This window comes from Mustela nivalis (assembly GCF_964662115.1).
Source record: "Mustela nivalis genome assembly, chromosome: 17".
NCBI lineage: Eukaryota > Metazoa > Chordata > Mammalia > Carnivora > Mustelidae > Mustela > Mustela nivalis.
In genome coordinates, this window is record NC_139036.1 from 3697773 (window position 1) to 3719760 (window position 21988).

General features: G+C 63.2%; 3 protein-coding genes across 11 annotated transcripts; 1 reads left to right on the top strand and 2 right to left on the bottom strand.

Moving 5' to 3' along the window:
- Nucleotides 1–2540: 2540 nt before the first annotated feature.
- On the top strand, nucleotides 2541–7905 carry EIF5A (eukaryotic translation initiation factor 5A). 6 transcript variants are annotated; one of them, XM_082707969.1, is made up of 7 exons: nucleotides 2714–2808; nucleotides 3051–3214; nucleotides 5088–5273; nucleotides 6498–6602; nucleotides 6791–6922; nucleotides 7006–7079; nucleotides 7238–7905. In XM_082707969.1, the coding sequence occupies exons 3-6, from the start codon at nucleotides 5109–5111 to the stop codon at nucleotides 7066–7068; spliced, it is 465 nt and encodes a 154-aa protein (XP_082564095.1). In that variant the 5' UTR covers nucleotides 2714–2808; nucleotides 3051–3214; nucleotides 5088–5108; the 3' UTR covers nucleotides 7069–7079; nucleotides 7238–7905. The 6 variants fall into 6 exon arrangements, with proteins under 6 accessions (XP_082564100.1, XP_082564095.1, XP_082564096.1 ...); XM_082707970.1 differs by having other exon boundaries at nucleotides 2746–2798; XM_082707971.1 differs by having other exon boundaries at nucleotides 2795–2906.
- Nucleotides 7906–8104: 199 nt separating this feature from the next.
- Nucleotides 8105–10798, bottom strand: GPS2 (G protein pathway suppressor 2). The gene is made up of 11 exons (XM_082707959.1): nucleotides 10699–10798; nucleotides 10337–10499; nucleotides 9882–9991; nucleotides 9690–9802; nucleotides 9476–9555; nucleotides 9303–9385; nucleotides 8949–9102; nucleotides 8778–8867; nucleotides 8601–8680; nucleotides 8417–8512; nucleotides 8105–8274 (listed from the first exon to the last, which is right to left on the bottom strand). Exons 2-11 carry the CDS (start codon nucleotides 10428–10430, stop codon nucleotides 8191–8193), a joined length of 984 nt encoding a protein of 327 aa, XP_082564085.1. The 5' UTR covers nucleotides 10431–10499; nucleotides 10699–10798; the 3' UTR covers nucleotides 8105–8190.
- A 150-nt stretch (nucleotides 10799–10948) lies between these two features.
- Nucleotides 10949–21963, bottom strand: NEURL4 (neuralized E3 ubiquitin protein ligase 4). Of its 4 annotated transcripts, none has more exons than XM_082707949.1 (29): nucleotides 21616–21963; nucleotides 20417–20861; nucleotides 20112–20177; nucleotides 19664–19962; nucleotides 19388–19499; nucleotides 19216–19304; nucleotides 18640–18712; nucleotides 18263–18527; nucleotides 17812–17993; nucleotides 17414–17499; nucleotides 17128–17290; nucleotides 16840–17038; nucleotides 16670–16746; nucleotides 16501–16579; nucleotides 16038–16207; nucleotides 15813–15944; nucleotides 15299–15444; nucleotides 14986–15210; nucleotides 14795–14893; nucleotides 14546–14707; nucleotides 14207–14371; nucleotides 13557–13715; nucleotides 13064–13243; nucleotides 12898–12985; nucleotides 12708–12815; nucleotides 12418–12562; nucleotides 12173–12285; nucleotides 11931–12096; nucleotides 10949–11594 (listed from the first exon to the last, which is right to left on the bottom strand). In XM_082707949.1, the coding sequence occupies exons 1-29, from the start codon at nucleotides 21895–21897 to the stop codon at nucleotides 11390–11392; spliced, it is 4680 nt and encodes a 1559-aa protein (XP_082564075.1). In that variant the 5' UTR covers nucleotides 21898–21963; the 3' UTR covers nucleotides 10949–11389. The 4 variants fall into 4 exon arrangements, with proteins under 4 accessions (XP_082564075.1, XP_082564074.1, XP_082564077.1 ...); XM_082707948.1 differs by having other exon boundaries at nucleotides 16032–16207; XM_082707951.1 differs by lacking the exon at nucleotides 20112–20177.
- Between the last annotated feature and the right edge of the window lie 25 nt (nucleotides 21964–21988).

The following is a 21988-nucleotide window of genomic DNA, read 5'->3' on the forward strand; positions in this document are numbered from 1 at the left end:
ATAAGCTGACCAAGTCTTGTAGGTCAGGAAAGGTTTCCCTCTAGAAAGGACTCAGACTGGCCGCAGAAAATGTGAGGGCTCACAGAGCAGAGGACCGTGCCCTGGATGGTGGGGACTCCACACATGGAAGGCAAGGAAGGTCTTCCAGGTACGAATCGTCTCATCTCTCTATAATACTGTACGGTATTTTGCCTTTTTCTTTCTCTGAATGTGTAGAACTCAGTCTTCTATTAAGATGATTTGTGCCTTTTTAATTTGAATGGAAATTTTTAAAAAATTTATTTATTTGACAGATAGAAATCACAAGTAGGCAGAGAGGCAGGCAGAGACAGAGAGAGGAGGAAGCAGGCTCCCCGATGAGCAGAGAGCCTGATGCAGGGATCGATCCCAGGACCTCAGGATCATGACCTGAGCTGAAGGCAAAGGCTTTAACCCACTGAGCTACCCAGGCGCCCCTTGAATGGAAATTCTTAAGGGTTGTCGTCACCCGGTGTCCACGAAATATTGTAGAACTTGTGCCTTGGGTCAGCTAGGACGCTTCGCCAATGCCTCCCGGAAACGAACCGATGAAGACGGTGCCATTAAGCACACGAGATGTTCCTGTACGAACCTGACAGTACTTTAAGTAAGAGCTTTATTGAGATATAATTAACATCCCATACAATTCCACTATTTAAGGCATATAATTCACTGTTTTAACATCTGAAGAATGCAGCCATCACTGCAATCGACATTGGAACATTTTCATCAACCTTAGTCACCCTTTGCCTGTAGCCATCAGCAGCCACTCGGTCTCCCCATTTCCCTCCAACCTCTCAACACTAGGCAACTGCTGATCTATGTTGTCTCCACAGATTTGCCTATCCTGGACTTTTCTTTTTCTTTTTTTTTTTTTTTAAGATTTTATTTATTTATTTGATAGGTAGAGATCTCAAGTAGACAGAGAGAGAGAGGAGGAAGCAGGCTCCCCACCAAGCAGAGAGCCCGATGCTGGGCTCGATCCCAGGACCCTGAGATCATGACCTGAGCCGAAGGCAGAGGCTTTAACCCACTGAGCCACTCACAGGTGCCCCCTGGACTTTTCATATAAATGGAATTATATACTGTGGTCTTTTGTGACTTTCACTGAGCATAGTGTTTCGAAGTTTATCCTTTATGTTGCCAAATAATATTTCATTGTGTGGATACCCCCTATTTTATTTATCCTTTCCTCAGGTGGTGGACATTGGGGTAGCTTCTGTTCTTGGGCTACTATGTATAAGGCTGTTTGAAGACTCCTGAAGTTTTTTAAATTGAGGGGAAAAATCACATAATGTAAAACCTTTTACACCAACAATTCAGTGCCATTTGGCGCATTCACGACGTTCTGCAGCCATCTTTATTGAATTCCCAAACATCTCATCACTCTAAAGTAAAACCCCATGTCCGTTAACCCCATTGGCCATTCCCCTCATCCATCCCACACCCGGCAGCTCCCATCTACTGCCTGCTTCGACGGATTCACCGATTCTGGTCATTTCGTGTCCTTCAGATCGTGGGCTATGACCTTTAGAGTCTGCTGTCTTTCCCTGAGCGAGCTGTTTCTGAAGGTCACTCACTGGAAGGGAAGATGACGTCCCTTTTTCGTGGTTGAATAATATTCCGCGGCGGGCACACTCCGCGGCGGGCACACACCGCGCCGGATGCCCCCGCGGACGGGTGTTCGGCGGCCGCGCACAGCGTCGCGGCCCGTGCTCGCCTGCGGAGGTCGGAGCCCCGGTCTGTGACGCGGGGCACGTGCCCAGGACGGGAACTGCTGGGTCGCCGGGACAATAGCGTCTGGGAGAAGAGCGCGCGTGGGTTTCCGCGATGCGCCCAGGCAGCTGGGGGGTCTCGAGTTCAAGTAAAGAGGAGGTGCTTTGGACCGTGGCGAGGAGGGACTCGGGAGTGACGGCAGCTCCGTGGCCCGCCCTTCACTCAAGCGGGTGTCGCAGACACCGACCGGGTCGCGAGCGGCTGGCGGCTCGGGTTCACCGCGCCGCCGGAAGCCTGGAACCGGGCGGGGGAGAATACAAAGTGCCGGGCCAGCGGGCAGCTTCCTTCCCCACGAGGAGGGCCGGGGAGGGCGGGGGGAGTACAGTCCGAGGGACAGGCTGCCTCCCGCTTCACGGTCCTCCGCCGCGACTCCGGAGAGGGCAGTGGAACGGAACGCGCCGCCTTCGGTTTTCTAAGGGCGCTCGCAGACGACGGTTTCGGACACGGCAGGGAGCACCTGGGGCAGAGAAGGGGAGAAAGGCCCCGGGAACTTCCCCGGGGCCCAGGCGCACGCCGCCCCTCCGGCCGCCCACGGCGGCCAGCCGGACTCCGCGCTCCCACAAGATGGTGGCCGCCAGGCGGCCGCTCTAGCCCGCGGCTGGAACTCTATGGCCGAGCCGAGACCAGCCGTGCAGGGCGGTGAAGCTGAGCTGGGCGGTAACCCGACCACACCAGAGTGTTAGGAAGTGTGTGCGGAAAGAGCCCTCCCGCGCATGTGCGGGAAGGGGGGATGGGCTTCGAGACGAGGGGCCCACCCCGCAGTGCAAGTTTTCTGAAACGTGTGAGTCGTTTAACTCCAGCGAAAGCCGAGGTGGGGCGTTCCCCAGACGCATGCGTCCTCGCCGAGACCAGCAATACAGTGGCGTGGTCATTTCAACGCCCGGCGTACAGACGACGTCTGAGGTGGAAGGGGCGGTCCGGATTCCCAATACGCATGCGCCTGGAGGCCGAGGCGTTCCCTTCAGAGGGTGTGGAGTGCAGGGCTCCTCTTTGCGCAGGCGCAGGTCCTGTCCGGTAGGGCTAGTGGTCTATCACGGGAAGGGAAGAGGAGGTTGAAGGGCTTGAAAAACCGGGTGCGCCTGCGCACTGCCTACTTGTGGGAAGAGTTCGGGGTTTGTGAGGGGCGGGGTCACGCAAACGCGTCATTGGACGGGTAGGTGGGAGGGAGGGTGGAGCTCGGGGAGGGTCTTTGCGCTTGCGCAGTGCGGGGGTGGAGGGCGGAGGGGATAGATAGCACGCTTGCGCGGCTGTCACAGGGCTGCTTGGTTGGTCAGTGGGGAGTCGGCGCCTGCGTACTAAGACCCGTGTGCAGCAGCGGCGGCGGCGGTAGAGGCGGCGGCGGCGGCGGCGGCAGCGGGCTCGGAGGCAGCGGTTGGGCTCGCGGCGAGCGGACGGGGTCGAGTCAGTGCGTTCGCGCGAGGTGAGAGCGGGCAGGCCGCGCGTGCGCGGAACCCTGGCTTGGGCCTGGGAGTGGAGATGGAACTGCGCGAGGGTCGGGGAGGGGGCAGAGGGGAGCGGCGGCGACCGCCGCGGCACAGGGTTCGGCCCGCGAGCCGCGCGAGGTGCGGAGAGGCGCGGGCGCGCGCCCCGGTTGGCGCGCGGGGTGACGGTTGGGGCCGGCTGGGTGACGTTGGAGCGACGCAGGGCGGGGGACGGCTAGCCGCGAGGCCGCCACGCGGGAGAGGCCGCCGGGCGGCCACGCCGGGGCGAGGGTCGGAAACCAGATCGGCCCGCCGGGGCAAGGGGACCTGGGCCGTTGATAACCGGGCGCCGCGCGGCCACGTGAGGTGGGGGAGGGGGCTATTCGGTGAGAGGGCATGTGGGGGGGGGGTTGGCGGCCGGCCGGGGGGAGGGGAGGCGGCGTGGCTCCGGCCTGGCGCGGCCTTTGAGGAGGGGGTGCCGGCGGCACCGGAAGTGTCCCCTACCGGAGGCTGCCCTCGGGGTCGGAGGCCGCATGGCCGAATGTGGACGGGGGCCGCATGGCAGCGCGGGGACCCCTCCCCCCCAGATCCCGGCCACCGGAAGCCCCGGGAGGCCACATGGTGGGCGGGAGCCGGCAACCTCCAGCGCGAGGAGAACGAGTCCTCGCGAGCGCCCAAGGGAGCCTGGAATTTTGGAGAGGGGGGAAGCCCGAGGCCCGGATCATGATCACCCGGGAGAGCCCGCTGCGGGCATATGTTAGCGCTTCCCCGCCCCATGGGCCCCCGGAGCTCTCCCCCCAACTCCGCTGTGAAGTGAGGCGGTCCGCAGGTGTAAGTAGCGCGCTCCCGTTCCGGGCGGCCGGAGAACCGGGGAGACCCCGGCGATTGGACGGCAGCCCAACTCCTGCGGGCCGAGCCGACAGCGCCGTCGGGTCCCGGGCGCAGAGCTCCGCGCCGCGCCCGGTGCGCTTCACCTTGTCACTGCCCGCGCCGCTGCGTCGGGCCGGGGAGCGCCGGCGCCGTCTGCCCGGCAGAACTTCCACTACTCACTAGCAGCAGCCTTTTGCTTTCATTTTATTGTCATTCACCACTCCCCACTCCTCCGCTGCTCCGCGCGGAGCCCGCAGGCCCGGCCCGAAAGCCGACAGCGCCAGTGCATCCTGGGAAAAGTGGGAGGGCCCTCGCGGAGAGGCCGGGTTCCTGGGTTCCCTTTGGGAAACGAGATGGAGGTGTTTGGCAGGGGGAGAAGTTCGAAAACAACTCTGCTTTCCCCCCCTCGGCTGTGTGTGCAAATGTGTGCTGGAGAGGCGGGAATCCCCCAAAGAGGCCTTGTGGTTTCCTGTGCCAGTGACTGGCCTGTGTGGGGATAGGGTGGGGGGTGTAACAGAGCCGGGTGGGGCCCTGTCCTCCGGTCTCCACCCTCCCCTCTCCCCCCGCCCCACGATAGCCCCGCCCTTCTGCTGGCTCATGGCTGCTCACCTAATTATAGCCCTGGTTGTGTGTGGGGAAGAGGGGTGGTTGGTTTCAGTGGCAAGTAACACCTGAGTCTTCCCCCTCCCCGGAGTCAGCCTTTGCCCATCTCCGGGATTGCACATCCTGACTCCCTGGGGCCTGCTTTTCCCCAGCCTCCCCTTTAGTGTACATTTGGGCTTCGGGTCCAGCCTCAGTCCCCCACCATTCCCAGACACGCAGCAGGTCTTAGGTACTTGAGGTTTCAGTCAGTATTTAATCTGGGCCTGGTGACTCTCCTTTAGGTGGTGGTGGAAGGAAAGGGCTTGGGGGGGGGCGGTGAAGCCATGTGTCCAGAGAGGAGTGCGGTAGAGCTCTGTTGGCCTCCACCCTGACTGACTTGGGTTCTCTTTCTGACTCTAGTTGGAATCGAAGCCTCTTAAAATGGCAGATGATTTGGACTTCGAGACAGGAGATGCGGGGGCCTCAGCCACCTTTCCGATGCAGTGCTCAGCATTACGTAAGAACGGCTTCGTGGTGCTCAAAGGCCGGCCATGTAAGATCGTGGAGATGTCTACCTCCAAGACGGGCAAGCATGGCCATGCCAAGGTTAGAACTTGACCTCTCCGCATCTTGCTTTCCCCACACTTGCCCGTATCCGTGGGGCTCCCAGCAGCAAGCCGTCCTCAGTCCCAGCCCTCTCCATTCCTTCAGTGCTGGTTTACCGTCCTGTTCTTGCGCTCAGCACTCTGCCCTGGATACTTTCCACCTTTACCTTTCTCCACTCTTCGTGGAGTCTCTGGCTTCTGGGTGCTCTGTTCAGCTGCTTGCTTCTTCCTCCAGGCTTTCACTTTCTGCCTCTTTTCCCCTGAGTCTTTGTTCCCAGGGTTTCTCTAGGCCTAATGTTGGAAGCAGCCTTTCCTGGAGAGCACCAGGATACCTCCGAATCTCCAAGTCATCTTGCTGTACCACAGTCCACACCAGCTTTCCCTTTGGATCTCTGATGTCCTGTCTGCGAAGTCTCTGCCTGCCCCCTCCCCTTGAGTCCCCTGAGCCGCCCCCTCGAGTTCTTGGATCCTGGCATTCTGGCTAGTGCTTCCATGTCAGTTAACTTTTCTACCCTGGGAAACTTTTTTTTTTTTTTTTTTTTTTTTTTTGACAGATCACAAGTAGGTAGAGAAGCAGGCTCCCCGCTGAGCAGAGAGCCCGATGCGAGTATCGATCCCAGGACCTTAAGATCATGACCCGAGCCGAAGGCATAGGCTCAGCCTACTGTGCCCTCCCCTCGAAAACTTCACTTGGTCCATCCTTGTTGGATTTCTTAGGATTTTTTTCCCTAGTTGGTCTGTCTTGGCTTGGCCTGGCGTTCATCCTGGGTTTCCTCGTTCATGTCTAGATCCTTGTCTGCGTTTTCTTACTCTCTGGGGCAGTTTGTTCTCCCTGAATTCATCCTCTCTGCTTTCTTCCTTTCTCATTCCTTTTTGTCGTCCCTAGTTCTGTGCATTTTATTCCAGTGTCTGGATGCTCTTTCAAAGGTTTTACCTAGTCTCCCATTCCTGGGGCTCCTCAATCAGTGTTCTTGTAGCTCATGGTAACTGGTGGCCCCAAGTGTGCCCTACGGTTTCCCTTGTCAGTCACCCCCAACCTGAATGGGGTCTGTCTGCCTCTGGTTCTTGCTGGACACCTTATTTCTTGAGTCAGTTTGCTTGGTTCCGCCTCCCCCGATCTTGCCCCAACAGCCTAGTCTGACTTCCTGCCTGTCGGGGCACCGTGCCTTCCTCTTTCCACCCTGGACCCGGCTGGGTTTCTCTTTCATGTGATGCGTACATGCAGGTCCACCTGGTCGGTATTGACATCTTTACTGGCAAGAAATACGAAGATATCTGCCCGTCCACTCATAATATGGATGTCCCCAACATCAAAAGGAATGACTTCCAGGTACACGGGTGGGTTCGTGGTTTGCGGGGGGTAACATTGGCTAGAGGAGCTCTGTGCTGTGGCGGGGCGGGGGGCAGCACGACAGCGGGGAGTTGGCTGTCAGCAGTTTACAGGCCTTGTTTGTATTCAGACCCTTTATCCTCTGCCTGTTCAGGCTGAGTTCAGCTTGCTCCCCTCTCTGCCCCCAGCTGATCGGCATCCAGGACGGGTATCTATCACTGCTCCAGGACAGCGGGGAGGTGCGAGAGGACCTTCGCCTGCCTGAGGGAGACCTCGGCAAGGAGATTGAGCAGAAGTACGACTGTGGAGAAGAGATCCTGGTAGGGTGCCCCCCCGCTGTCTGCCTCACTGCATTTTGCCTCTTCCTCTGAGCTCCTTCTGACTCTCCCCTTTGCACCCCCAGATCACGGTGCTGTCTGCCATGACAGAGGAGGCAGCTGTTGCAATCAAGGCCATGGCAAAATAACCGGCTCCCAGGTGAATGTGACGCACTCCCCCCAGCCCATGTCTTGTCCCCACCGAAAACCTGCGCTCTTGTCCCTCATCGTTCCAGACTTCCTTCCCGGCCCCCTGAGGGATCCTCACCCTTCCTGGATGTGGTGATCTCCTGCCTCACCTGTCTCTCTCCTCCCCAGGGTGGCAGTGGTGGCAGCAGTGATCCTCAAGCCTGCAGAGGCCCCCTCCCCCAGCCTGGCCCAGCTCTGGCCTGGCCCTTGGCTGGACGATTCCTCCTACACAATTTATTTGACGTTTTATTTTGGTTTCCCCCACACCCCTCTCAATCTGTCGGGGAGCCCCTGCCCTTCATCCTGCTCCCTCGGCCAGGAGTGAGTGATCCTTGGCCTTGGTGAAGCTGCCCTCCTCTTCTCCCCTCGCACTACAGCCCTGGTCAGGGAGAGGGGGCGGGTGCTGCTTGTGGTTTAGTGGGATTTTTGTTTTGTTTTTTGTTTCCTTTTTTTTTTTTTTTTTTTTAAATTCAATCTGGAATCAGAAAGCTGTGGATTCTGGCAAAAATGATCCTTGTGCCCTCCCCCCACTCAGCCCTGCTCTAGTCCCTTGTTTCCCCATGGCCCTTTACCCCAAGCACCACCCCACAGATGGGGGACCAGCCCCCTTCCCTGCCTTTGTCTCTCCCCAAATCCCGTTAGCTGGGGAGGGAAGAAGAGGAAAGGGGAGGGGACCTGCCCCCTCCTCAGGCATCTGGGAGGGCCCTGCCCCCATGGGCTTCACCCTTTCCTGTGGGCTCTCTCCCCGACACATTTGTTAAAATCAAACCTGAATAAAACTACAAGTTTAATATGAAGGCCCCAACTCGGTTGCTTTTTTGAATTAAATGGGTGTTTACTGATCAGAACATAAGAGTTAGAAACTACAGGCACTGTACACTGAACTTGGCAGCTGAGTTCATTACCCGCCCCCTGTCCTCCTGTGACCTGCCTGCCACCCCTCCCCATCTGTACAGCCCTGGCCTGGGCAGGGAGGCAATACAGACGGCAGCCAGGGGTGGTGAGGTGGATTTTATTGGGCTGGGACACACCAGGGACCCTCACCCATAGCGGGGGTGGTTAGCGAGAAGACAGTCTGAAGATCACTTGTGGTAGAATCTCGGGTTCTGGCTGTGCTGGATGAAGGGGAGCCGAGGGCCAGGCTGGCTGGTAGCTGCAAAGCCCGACTGGTGGTGGGGGAAGGGGGGCTCTGTCGGTGTGCGCCCCCCTCCCCAGGGAGAGGGAAAAGGAGGGGTGGGGGCCGCTCTTCCTACCCAGTCCTTTCCCCGGAAGCACAGGGCTTCGCTCGAGTGGGATTCCCGTCCTTACCTTCCCTGCCGGTTGCATCTGCACAGGAAGCTGGGGAGAGGCAAGGAGTCCCGGGGCTGGATGCAGAGCTTGGGGATGCATGGGGCGCAGGGAGGACTGTGGAGAAGAGAGTCAGGACCTGAGGCAGCCTGGGGGCGCCCCTTGGCAGAGTGCTGCCCCTGACCTCCCAAGACGCCATACTCACAGAGTCTGAGAAACCGGTCTGCTGGTTGGCGTGTTCCATCTGCTTCTGTAAGGACAGGGCACCGCCAGGCTGGAGGAAGCCTAGGAGGGGAAGGGGACATGTGCAGCCTGAGTAGAGCACGGGAAAGGGAAGCGTGGTGGATGCTCGGGGCCAGGACGGGGGCGGGGGCGGCCTCACCTGTCTGGGTGGGCTGGAAGTGGCCGTGTACCGCGTAGGGCTGGGGCTGCGGCTGAGACAGGTACTGCACTGCCGGGAACGCCGAAGGCGCTGAGGGAGGCAGGGGCACTGGCTGTTGGGCCTCCTTCCCGCAGCTGGGGAAGCCAGCTCCTCCCTCTTCCCACTACTCACCTCTGAGCTGCTGACTGGGGCTGTACGCTGGCTGTGTGGGTCCATAGTGCGGTGGGGCCTGAGCGGTCCCATAAGCCCCACCAGGGCTGCCCTGGAACTGACCGTGCTCTGGGGTCCCCGCGAAAGCTGCTGCCGAGCCCACGTAGTGCCGGGTCTGCGGAGGGAGGAGGAGTGCTGACTCCTGCGCGAAACTGCCCCAGAGCAGCGCCCCGAGCGCCCTGCATGTGCCCCGCGTCCGCTATGTGGTAAAGTGCCACCCAACGCTCACGACTGGGATGCAAGTTGCACGAAGGCTCCTGGGTCTGCGTGCAAGTAGCCGGGAAACCAGTGCGCGCCACACCCAGTCCTCCTTACTGTCAGCACTTGGGGTCCGAACATCTGTTTGGCCCTGTCGGCTGCCATAAGGGTGCCTGGGCGGCTGTGTCCTCCAGGGCTCCCTAGACAGGGAGAAGGACTTCGTGAGGCTGAAGTGGGTGGCTGCAACCCCCAGGAGGGCGCGTTCTAACACAGGGGTCTTCATTCCTCACCCTGCATGCTGAGAAGGTGCGTGCCTGTGTGAACTGTCAGGCTCTGCGGGTACGCGGCTGACGTCAGAGTAGTCAGGTCGCTGCGGTGAAAGGCGGGCAGGTCAAAATCAAGGAAAAGGACGAGTGCCCCCTCTTCTGCCATTAGACACGGATCTGGTGTTACCCGATCTAGTTACACTCTGCTCTGATTTTATTTTTAGCTCTCCAGTCCCACCTCTGCTCCTTTCGCCTCCTTTTCTCCTCCTCATGTAAAACTTTCTTGAGCTGCAGGAAGAGCTGGTGCTTTTCTTCCTGTAGGGCCAACAGCTTCTCCTGCAACTTCAGGATCTGCGGAGGGAGGGGAGAGAGGCTGGAGACAGGAGGACCAGAGGAGGAAAGAGCTGGGACAGATTGAGGGGTCGCTTACTTGTTCCTTGGTCTCCTCTAGTGACATTCGTTCCTCCATCTCTTTCTTCTTCCTTCTCTCCTGCTCTTCCTTCATCTTCTGTTCCATCATCTTGTCCACTTCTTCCTCCTCTGAAGAAGAGGCAGAACGGGAGGACGACAGGGTGGTTAGAGTACCCGCACGTCAGAGACGGAGCTCCTGCAAACGCGGTTATCACAGTGCCCCCTCTGCCCCCTCGGCAATGGCTCCTTCCGTCGGGAGGGGAAGGGGAGGGAGGCTTTGTTCGGTGCTCTCCAAGGTCCTTCCCAACCCAAGGGTTCTGGACCTCAGACCCGGCCTTCAGCTCCCACCACCGGAGGGGCCGTCCCGTCCCATCTCTCCTCCGCGCGGCCCCAGCGCACTGCTCCGCCCGTAGTTGGGGCCGGCCCCGGCGGAGCGCTGCCGCCCTGGGCCGTGTGTCCTCCCGCTCGGCTCACCCTGCCGCTTGCGCTCCCGCTCCATCATGATGTGCCGGTGCAACGCCCGGGCCATGGCGTTGGAAAGCTTGGGGCGCTCCAGGAGCGCCGGCATGGTGCTGCCGGGGGCGCTCGGGCCGTGGGCGCCCGGCTCTGTCACGGACTGCCAGACCTCGGACGGGGCCTGCCGGGACGCTGGCGCTCAGGAGGGTCGCGCCGGGCGGGCCGAGGCGGAAGCCCGCCGCCGCCGCCGCCCCGGGGGATCACGCGCCCGGCGCCCGCTCCCTCTCCCCCGGCCGACCCCGGGTGTCCCGCGTGCGCCGGCGGGCAGGGGTCTCCGGCCTCGGCGCTACCCGCCCCCCGCCCCACCGGCCCCTCCCTACCCGCCTTCGCTGCGCTTTCCCCGCGGCTCCTGCGCGCTTGGGCCGCGCGTCACTTCCGGCCGTCGGGCCGACTCCTTCCGGAGCAGGGCCGGCCAGCGGCCTCGCGGCTCTGGCGCAGGGAAGGGCGGAAACGGCCGCGACGGGTGCCGGGGGAGGCCAAACCCCGTCGGTGCGTCCGGCGCCCCCAGCTGGGCGGACCCAGGGCTCGGCTGGGGGGGGGGGCGGCGCGAGAGAGAGGCCGAGGCACGCGCACCGGGACGGCGTTTATTGGCTCCTTGGAACTCCGCGTCCGTAACAACTGTACAGAGGCCCACCTTCCCCGCGCCCGCCCTCCCCTCTCCGCCCGGCGGCCTGGGAAGCGGCGGCGGCTCCGGGGCGGGGCGCGGGGTCCGGGGGTGGGGTGCTCCTCGGGATTCACAGTAACAGGAACGAAAACGGAAATAAATTAAGTGACACGGGGGAGGGAGTCCGGGGAGTCGTGTTCCCCAAGACAGTGCATGAGGGGCGCTGCCGGGCCCCCAGCCCCGCGGGGGGCGTGCGCCCTGCACGCGGAGACGCGCTCCCCTTCCAGCGCGCGGCGGCCAGGCTCCGGGCGCGTCCGCCGGGAAGTCGGGCCGGGGTGTGGAGTCGGGCCAGCGGCACTCAGAGTCCGCGGGCCGGGGCCCCACTGTGCTTGTCGAGAGGCCGGCCCTCACTCCACCCGCACCAGCAGGGCATACAGGAGCGTGGCCCCCTTCTCCTTGGTCACCCACTCGAGTTCGGCGGGGCTGAAGTGCGGGTCGGGAGGTTCTCGGAGGGCGGCCGAAGGGGGCCCGGGAGTGTAGGAGCCGGGGCGCACGCACACCTGGAACGCCACCTGGGCCTGGTGCGTCCGCTGGGACTTGGGGTCCCGGAATCTGTTGGGCAAGGAGCAGAAAGCTGGCCGTGAGGAACTCGGGCTTCCTCCTCCCCCTGCGACCTGCACTGTGCCTCGGGGTCACACCCGCCTCCCACCGGTGGCCGGGCTCTGGCCGCCGTCTCCCCACCCGCCCGCCCGCTGGCCCCCTTCTCCAGGCCTCTGCTCAAAGCTTCTTCCTGAGGTGGCCCTGACCGTGCTCCAACAGCTGAGGGGGGCCCACTGCATTCACTGTTTTACTCCCGTAGTGCTAGTCACCTTCAAAGCTAACCATTCTAGAGTGTCCCGGTGGGAAGGCAGAGGGCAAGCCGTGGAGACCCCGCCCCCCTGTACTCACTGCACTTTGGATGCCAGGGTCTCGGCCCCAGCATACTGGAGGGAGGGGGAAAGCAGCACCGGAGGGGGCTGCTCCTCCCGTGGGGGCGCGCAGTTCTCCCCAGGCTCCTCAAACCCTACCCCGGGCTCGCCTTTCAAGGGCCGGCAGCTCAGGATGGAGGCGGTGCCTGTAGGGGAGCCAGGTCAGGAACATGCCTGGGGACCTGGGCCCGGCCCGCCCTGCCTCTGCTGGTCCCCGGATACCTGCTCCCAGCTCCCCTCGGTCCAGCACCCTCCTGACCGCTGCCACGTTGCTCCCATGATACGCCATGTGCCACTTCTTGGTCAGCGTCCCAGCTTCCAAGCGCGGATTCACCCTAGGAAGGTACCCAGGGGACACTGGACACAAGCAGCTGGCTCACGGACACCATCCTCTGTCCCATGGGAGCCTCCCTCGTCACTGGTGGAGCGAGTGCTAAGGGAGACACGCAATCCTGGCCCCAGAGTACCTGAGGTTGAACCTGCACCAGCCAAAGGGCAGCGCATACTCCCGGGGGGGCTCCCCACGGCGCCTGTGGGCCTCGTCCCCTCGAAGCTTCCGGCAAGACTCACAGTAGCACAGGCTCCGCTTCGGAGGAGGGATGAAATAATCCTCTGCAGGAAAGGGAGAGGCAGTCGGCTGTGGCTCCCATCCCGGGTCTTCAGCACACAGCATCCCCTCCTCTCCCGCCGGTTCCTTGGGCTCCTGGCACGGCCCCACCCTGGGAATGCGGCAGGTTCTGGGGGACCGGGGACTCACCTGGAAGCAATAGCAGTTCTTGGAAGCGGGAGCAAAGGGCATGGTACTCGCAGCTCTTCAGAGGGCCGGTGGCAGGCAGAGGGCCCCAGCACACACTCTCCTTGATGCCTGAGAGGGCGGAAGGGGGCAGGGTTGCAGGGGTAGTGGGGGCAGCGGGGCCACGCACCTGGGGATCTGGGGGCTGCCTCACCGTCCACCATGTCTGCCTTCTCCATGTCTCCCTGGGTACCAGCACTCTTCCCACTGGTAGCTCCCGGCTCGGGACTCACGATTGTCACCTGCAGGGGAGGCGTGATGAGGGAGACCCACACCTGTGCAACCTGGCGCCGCCTCCACCCTGCCGGCAGCCTGCTCACCTGCTCACACTGCCCGTAGAGGTCCACAAGCGCGTGGCAGGGCTGGGGCACGTCTGGCACAGCCACACCCTGGTCTATCCCGTTCACATGCAGGTGCAGCCCTCCAGAGCCATCCAGCCGCAGGCCCAGGATGGTGCCCTCAGGACACGTGTCCAGATTGGGCCCGAACTTCTCACAGATCTGGGGGGCGGGGAGGGAGACCTACTGTCTTCCCAGAGCTCAGACCACAGGTGGTGGCCACCCCTAGGTTCCGCTCCACTTCCGGCTGCCGGTGCCTGGGCCTTGCCTCCACGCTCACCCCTTGCCCAGGCTCTACCCGCCAACCGCCGGCCCCCCACAGCCACGCTCCCAACGGCAAGGACACAGGTGGCCCTGACAAGCCTGAGTCTAGATGATGACATGCTCTTGCTTACCCACTAGAGGGTTTCCCCACACAGCACTCCCGATAACTGTGACCCCGCCCACCAGGGCCCTCCTGCCACCCCCCAGCCACCTTGAGACCGTTGTGGAAGATGCCACGGCCCCGCAGCAGCCAGGCCGCCCGCTTGAGGCCACAGGCTGACGCGGGGAAGTTGAGCCTCTCCGGCGGGCACGTGATGACGCCCAGGACCAGCGAAGATGTCCACTGTCGGTTCAGGGAGTCTATCCGCACCTGGGGGACAAGGTGACTACTACTCCCCAGTCACGGCCCCCTGCAAAGAAGCCACCCAGCGGCCCCGGGCAGGGAGGGGTGCTGTCCCTTCTGAGGCCGGAGGAACTGCGAACTGAAGATTCACTGGTTTCCTTCTCTGTGTCAGCCTTGATGCTGTTGCCTGGGCAAGGGTGCCTGTCCCCAGGAGCTGCCTTCAGCGTACTAAATCTTTTCATCTGTAGCAGAAAAGCCCCCTCCCTAGGCAAAGCCCTCCCGGCATGCACGTGCAGGGCCGTGCGTCTTTCTCGGGACTCTCCCAGTCCCTCACTACTGCTCCCCTCACCAGTCACAGGGAGGGGGACTTCCTGAGAATCGCTCTACAGATCCCACTGCGGGGTTCGGACCAAAGCCCCGGAAGCTCCTCTGGGGGGCTTGCCTCCACTCTGTCCTCAAATGGGGGGGCTTTCTCCAGGAGGGCTGGACCCCAGGGACCCTGGGCAAGAGGAGCCCACCTGGACCAACAGCTGGGGCACCAGGGGCTGGCCGATGACAACAACGCCCTGGTTGTAGCTGGCCACCCGCGTGGCCGTGCGGTTCCCATTGGACAAGAGGATGTTCTTCCCGTGGTTTTCCAAGAACTCGAGGGCCATGGGCATAACGACCACTTGATTCTGGCCCTGGTGCAGAGGAGAGATGGCGCTGCCAGGGCCACCCATGCCAGGCCCGAGCCACCCCGCCACAGGCATTTACACAGGGCTGGTGTCTATGCCTCTGCCCACCAGGGTGGAATCAGAGAACCCCAGAGCACCCTCGTGTCTCCCGGCTCCCTACGCCCCGCCGCGGTCTCTCACCTGCAGGCCGAGCTCCTCCCCGTCGCCATCCTCCTCGCCCTCGCTGCCAGTGTCCGAACTGGGAGAAGGCGGCTGAGTGCCCTCTGGCTCCTCCAGCCGCGTGGAGCTCACGACAGACACGCTCCGTACCGGCCCGTAGAGATCCAGCACGGCCCACACGTTCTGGGAACACACACATGACAGGGGAGTCAGACCCCCGTGGGGGGCCTCAAGCCTGCTCTGCAAAACCAAGAAACAGCTCAGACTGACCTTAGCGATGCCAGTGGCCGCAGGCCCCATGTCCTCTCCGTCCACCAGGATGTGCATTGTGTCGTCGGCACCCCGACGGATGCCCACACGGCTCCCCACCTGGGACCCAGAGCAGATGAGCCCAGAGGCTCGGCCCACAGCCCCCTCCGACACCCCCGCCCCTGCCCCCGCCCGGGAGCCGGCTGCCTCACCCCCAGCCTCTCGAGGTTCCGGCCATAGTTCATCCTCTGGAGCTGCCCGTCGCGCCTCACTTCACAGCTGGTCACCATCCAGGTGGTCTTTGACCGCAGCTCAGGCAGAGAGGGGGGCAGCCCCGGGCCGCCGGCTGCGCCAGGCCCTGTCTCCCCCGGCGCTAGTGTGGTCAGCCCCAGGCGGAGGGAGCCCGCCCACTTCTCGTCCAGCTCCTCCACCTTCACCTGATGGACAGAGAGCACGGGGCTGCCACAGGTGCAGTGACAGGCAGCAGCAGCAGCCTGGCCCTGCGGCAGCAAGCCCACCACCCACCTCGAAAACCTCCTCCGTCTTGAGCTCCTTGGTGCTGAAGACGAGGCCGTGAGCGTAGCCGGCCGCGCGCACCGCCCTCGTGCCGTCCTCCTCCAGAGTGACATTCTTGCCACAAGAGCTGTGGAAGCGGTGAGCCACACCGGCCACTGTGGAAAGACGGGATCCCCGGAAGGGGCAGCATGGGGGCTGCAGGCTCCAGAAAGGACCGGGCACAGGGCTTTCAGGTGAAACAGGAAGTTGCCCTAAAGGCCCCCTTGGCTGTCGCTTCTTGGACGCCTCTCCCTGAAGGGAGACCCGTTTCCAAAGCAGACGGGTCCCATTGTTGGGTGCAGGGTGGGGGGCGGGGGAGGTGCCCAGTCCACGCTCCAGCCCCTCTCTACTTCCTGGGGGCGTCCCGCCCTGGCTCCCTCCCTCCCTGCCCTTGTTCCCTGCCCAGTCTGCTGCTGCTGGCCGCCCCCCTCCACCCCCACCGGGGAAGCAGAGCCCACCCGTCTGCCCTCCCCGCCAGCTGAACCTGGGGAGTGCAGGGGGAAGGACTTCTCGGTGGCGGTGTTGCTGGTCGCCAGGCTGTTGTCCATGGGGCCGGTGGCGTTGGTGATGGACACCTGGACACACTGGCCATAGAGATCCACCACTGCGTACACGTCTGGGTGGAGGAGGAAAGGGTCAGGGGCCAGCTGGCCCGGGCGGGGCCGGCAGGAGGCTGGCAGGCCAAGCGCCACCGAGCAGTCACCTTTACCCGGGGGCAAGCCTGAGCAGGCGGCGCCCTGGTCCTGGCCGTTGATGAAGTAGTGCAGGTCACCCTTGGCCGTGCGCATCATGCCGATGCGCGCGCCCGTGCCCAGCGCGTCCAAGTCACAGCCGTAGTTGTTGCGCATGGTGTTCCCGTCCTGCATGATGGCCGTGCCGCTGCAGGGTGAAACGCACAGGCCGCTGAGCGCCCCACTCCGGGCCTCGGACTGGGATCTCAGCTTGGGGTTGGAGACCCAGTCCTGGGTCCCAGCCCTCTGGGATTCCCCCGCAGGGGTGCCGCGGGAGCACACGTGCGGAGGCGGGAGGGCTGGCCAGCGGCAAGGGGCGGGGGCAGCCACCCCCACAGGCGTGTCCTCGTCTGCGGCCACCGCAGGCCCCACACCTGGCCCCCTGTGCCCTCGCCGGCGCCACCCAGCTTGCCCGGCCGCCCCCGAGCCCAGGAGCCGAACCTCAGCATCCAGGTGTCGTAGTCGATGTCTGTCATGGTGTTGGGAAACTCGAGGTCCTCCGGCCGAATAGCAGTCACCCCTAGGAGGAGGCCAGCGGGGGTCAGAGCCAAGCCCCCGGCAACAGGCAGCCCGCACCATTCTGGCACACACACATGCCCGTGCCTCTCACCAGCCTCAATGGAGCCTGACCAGCGGTCCACCATCTTCTGAATGACAATCTCGAACAGCTCTCCGTCCCGCAGGGCCCTGCCAGGGACACGGTGGCCATCAGACGGGCCCCGCGCGGGTGGCCTAGGCCAGGCAGCGGGAGGCAGGGACCGAGCCAGCACCGACACTGACCGGTTGGAGATGACAATGGCATCGTTGAACTCGCTGCGGCAGTTGTGGCGGAGCGCTGTGCGGCCCCCATTGGTGATGACGGCGTTACTGCCGTGCAGCTGGTGGAAGCGCAGGTCGGAGCCCCCGGCGCCTGACGATGGGGAGCTGGGGGACACCTGGTTGTTCCCTTCAGGGAGCGGCTCAGGCACGGGGGGCACCTCTGGGAGAGGAGATGGAGCACGTGAGGCTGCAGTGGTCTCTGAGGCCCCCCGAGGCCGCCCCCCGCCCGGCCCCGGCCCTGGCCCTCACCCACGTCGTCCACAATGGTGGCCTGGGCTGCCTGGCCATACAGGTCCACAACAGCATAGACGCCCGGGGGCACGTTCCAGGCTGCAGGGCCCTGAGTCATCCCGTTGACAAAGAAGTGCAGAGTCCCATCCTCCCGCCGCACCACGCCCACCGTGTCCCCTGCCTTGGAAGAAGGGGGGCTGGAGTGAGGAGTCAGGCAGAGTTCCCGGGGGGGGCTGGTCTGACGGCAGCCCCGCCTGCCCCACTCCCTGCGCGCCGCACCCCGGCGGTGCCCCCACTCTCCCACCTTGAGGCGGTCCAGGTTGTGCCCATATTCGTCTAAGATGGTCGTCCCGTTGTGCATCACCCCGTTCCCGGTCATCATCCACGTCCCTAGGGCAACAAGGAGTGGTAGAGGACATGAGCGGGAACCAGGGCTCCACTCTGCTGCACAGCAGTCCTCATGTCTCTCAAGGCTGCTGGCCCAGCCTGTCCTGTGTGAGGTCAGCTCTCTTCCCAGGGCCAGGCAAGAAAACTGCACATCCCCGTACCCCACAGGCCCAGTCCACATGGCAGCGCTCCGCCCCTAAAACAGTAGTCACCAGTAGGATCAGGAACGACCCAGCTGGGGACCCAGTGTCAGGGCTCTGGGGACAGCTCCCTCCCTGGGACCCTCTCCTGGCCCTGCCCTGCCTGGGAGCTCACCAGAGCGCAGGTTGGTCATGGTGGAGGGCAGCTGGAGGTAGGCGGGGTTGTGGGTGGTGACCCCAATCTCAATGGAGCCAGCCCACTTGTCCACCATCTTGTCTATGCGCACCTGGAACACCTCTCCGTCCCGCAGGGCCCGACTGCTCAGCACCACGCCGTGGTTGAAGTCATCGGTGGCACTGAGGACAGCGAACAGGGACTCAGGTATGAACCCGCTCTCTGAGCATGCCCAACTTAGCCAGCGATGCCTGCCTGATGCTCACTGCTTGAAGTCAACCAGAGAAACTCCACTCTCCGCAAGGCTCCCTGCCTGCTGGTGCGAGGCTCCCAGCTCGCCCGCCCCGAGCTCCCCAGATCAGAATCCCTCCGCCTCTTGTTTCTCCACTCCCCGCCCCCCAATCCCAACAGAGCCCCTTCTGCAGGCTTCTCCCCACCCCATGGGCCATACTGGGGCCTCAGGGCAGTGCGTCCCTCGTGGGTGATAGCTGCCTTCTGCCCACAGTTGGGGTGGAAAAGCAGGCGCTCGGGCTCAGCCTGGGCGGTGGGGGCGGCGCGGCGGAGGGCACCCTCTGGAGACAGTGCCCGCAGAATGGCATTGTTCCGGCGCAGGCGGTCACTGTGATTGTTGTTATGGACAATGGTCACCTTCACGGCCATCCCATACAAGTCCACCACACCGTACACCACTGGGGGCGTCAGTGGGGTAGCCACGCCTGGGTGGGGGGAAAGAGGGGGGAACAACATCAAAGAGAGGCAGAATGAGGAGGTCTGGAGTCCCCGCCCCCAAAATCCAGGGCCGGTGGCCGGCTCTGGGCGTCCCCTCACCCTGGTCAATGCCGTTAATGAAGAAGTGTAGGGCAGAGTTGGACTTCCTTGTGAGGCCAATGTGGTCACCTTCCTAGCCAAAGGAGAAAAACAAAGGTTTCGTATGCATTCCCCCTTCAGGCTCCAGGCTTGTCCTGCCCCCCAGGCCGCAGGGGAACGGCTGCAAAGATGCCGCAGTCCCGAGCCCCCAGAACGCTCCCGACTCCCGGCGAAGCCACCTTATAAATAAACGTCACCTCGTCCACCTCTCCAAACAGTTCACAAAACGCTAACGGGCTCAGCTGAGACATTAGAAGAATATAGGAAAAAAAAATACACGGTACCAGCGACAACCCTCGAGCTTCTCACCTCGGGTCACTGCCCCACAGCCACACGGTGAGAGAGTGTGACCCCCCAACTCCCCAGATCTGCAAACCTAACCATCGGACAACCCCACCTTCTCAAAAAGAAACTTCAGGTGAGAGGGGAGAGGCCTTGCTCTAGGCCACAGCAGAGACCATGCAGCCTGGGCAGGGAAGTGGGGGATGAGGCGGCCCCAGAGAGGGGGCCCCCACGCTGCACCCTGCCCCCCCTCACCTGCAGCTCATCCAGACTGAACTCACAGTACTCCCGGCGAGTGCCCTTGCCGTTGGTCAAGATCCCGCAGCCGCTCATCATGATGGTGCCTAGAGGAAGGGGGGACAGCCCAGCTAGAGCCCCGGCGGCCCTCACCCGAGGAAGGGGCCTCCGCCCTTTGGGGGGCTGGTACCTGACTGCAGGTTGGTCATGGTAGCTGGGTACTCAAGGTTGTTGGGGTTGTGGGTGGTGACACCGATCTCAATGGAGCCCGACCACTTGTCTACGAGCTTGTCGATGCGAATCTTGGGGGGAGTGACAGCAGGAAGGGGGAGATGCGGAGGGTAAATGCCGAGAAGAGACCCTCAGACTGTTCTCTGCCCGCCCCCACCCCGCCCCCATCAAGGATCAAGCCCGTCTTTGGGTCCCAGAGGGCGGGGTGCTAGCCAGCACCCAGCAGCTCGCACACCTCGAACATCTCATTGTCCCGCAGGGGACGGTTGGTCATGACCACCCCGTTGTTGAACTCATCCAGGGGCCGGCGGCGCTCGGCGGTCTTATTGTTGTTGCTTAGTTTGATGAGCGTCCCGCACTTCTCGTGAAAGAGCAGGGCATCGTTGGAAGTGAGGACGGGCGAGGTGGCGGCACCGCCAGACCCCAGTCCTTCCCCTGCCGGCGGGGAGCTCAGGTTCACATTTAGGAGCCCCCCGTTGTAGGCAGACAGGATGGCGTTGCCCACCACCTCGGAGAGCTCCATGCTGGCAAAGTCTGCGGCAGTGGGATGGGGGGGAAGCTGGAATGAGGCGCTACCTCCTCAGGCTCGCCACTCTCCCACTAGCCTTCTCCTGAGGCCCCTCCCCTCGCCTCGTCCACCTCACTTCCCGCTCCCCTGCCCGAAGCCTCCCAGAAGCCCTCACCATTATGCGACTCAAGGCTGTTAGGAAACGTCTCCGGCCGGGCCTGCGCTGGGGACACCATGAAGGCTGGGGACCAGGAGGGATGGGAGGGGAATAAGGGTTCAGCCCCTGCTGCAGGTCCCACAGCCAGGAGACCCCTCTCCTCTCTCTAGCCCCTGCTTTCCCCTTCAACAGACTGGGGCGGGGGGGTGGGTTGGATGTCTGAGTGACCCTGCTCACACCCAGCCTCATTTGCCACCATGTCTCTCCCGTTCCTTCAGCCATTCCCTCTGCCCCACCCCTCCACCACTGCCCTGTGTTCTCACCTTCATCCCCGGAGGTCCCCTGTTCCGTCAAGGCGGAATCTTCGGGGGGTGTGGAAGGCTCGAGGGGAGGTGCGGGGATGGGAGTAGGGGGGCTGAAACCTGGCTCAGGGGGCAGCACGGTAATCTGGGTGCACTTGCCATAAAGGTCCACGACGGCCCAGACACGAGCGGGAAGGCCCGTGGCGGCCACTCCGCAATCCCGCCCGTTCACCCAGAGCCGCAGCTCCCCAGCAGCTGTGCGCTCCACGCCCACACGGTCCCCTTCCCCAAGCTGGTCCAGGTCCTGCCCATACTCCTCCAGCACAGAACGTCCGTCCCTCAACACCGAGCAGCCTGACACCACCCATGAGCCCCCCTTCAGCCCTGTGGCGCTGCTGGGGAAGTCCAGCACGCTGGGGTCCAGTGCCGTCACCCCGATCTCGATGGAGCCACTCCAGGAGTTGACCTGTGATAAGGGCGGTGGACAGAGGCTCAGGATGGGCCCCCATAGGTCTCCCACCACTAGGAACCCACATGTCCCAGACCACTGTGTCCCCCTCTTCCCACATCTCTGGGCAACTAACTGGCTTTTCTCTCTGGAGACGGTTAAGCAGTGATCTCCGTGACTCCTCAGCCACCGGATTCCCAGCTCTCCACGCCCACACTCCCTGCTCTGGGGTCCCACTCCCCTCAGCCCGCCGAGTCTCTCCTAGGCTCGGGCTGCATTCACAGTCCACCTCTTCCCCATCGCACCTCTGCGCACCTGGCCTCTTCACCAAGGCACACACAGCGCACGCACACCTCCCTCTCCCCGTGTCTCTCTTCACCCATCCTTCCGCGGGAGCGTATCCGCCAGTGGTTGGTCCTTCCCTGATTCTCTCCTCCCTTCCCATCACATCCCTGACATCCCTCCATCCTCCACCTCCTGGGACGATCCGGGAGATCTGGTCCCTAACCGTTCCTGGGGACGAAGCCCGGCGTCCCTGCCCTGGCCCTGGGTCTTGAGGAAACGCCAGCTGTCCTCGTCCCTTTTCCCGTGAGAGCGAACGTTTCTTCTCCGTGCTCCCCTCCCGCCCGTCGCCTGGTGCCCAGTGCCCCGCAGGTCGGTGCCCTCTCGGCAGCCGTCGATGCGAGCCAGCCTGACTGTCCGGCCCCGTGTCTGCCGCTCTCCCCTCCCACCAGCCTCCCCCTATCTCGGTTCCGCCGGCCCCGCTCCGCACCTTGCGGTCGATGCGGACGGTGAAGACGCGTCCATCGCGCAAGGGCTCCCGGCTCAACACCAGCCCGTGGTTAAACTCCTGGCCCGGCTGCTGCCGCCGCGCTGTACGCCCACAGGCCGACAGGCTCACCAGGCGCCCAGTGCGCGGGTGCAGCTCCCCGCCGCTGCCCAGACCCCCGCCAGACCCGGGCCCTGCGCCGCTCCCGCCGGGGCCCCCACCCCCACCCGGCCCCGGCCCGGGGCCTCCCCCAGAGCCCCCACTCCCACCCGACCCCGCCGCCATTGCCGCTGACACCGGGGCCGCGCGACAGCCGCGCTTGGCGGCACCGTGGCAACCGCGGTGCACAGACACCCGGAGGGAACAGGACTCGGGG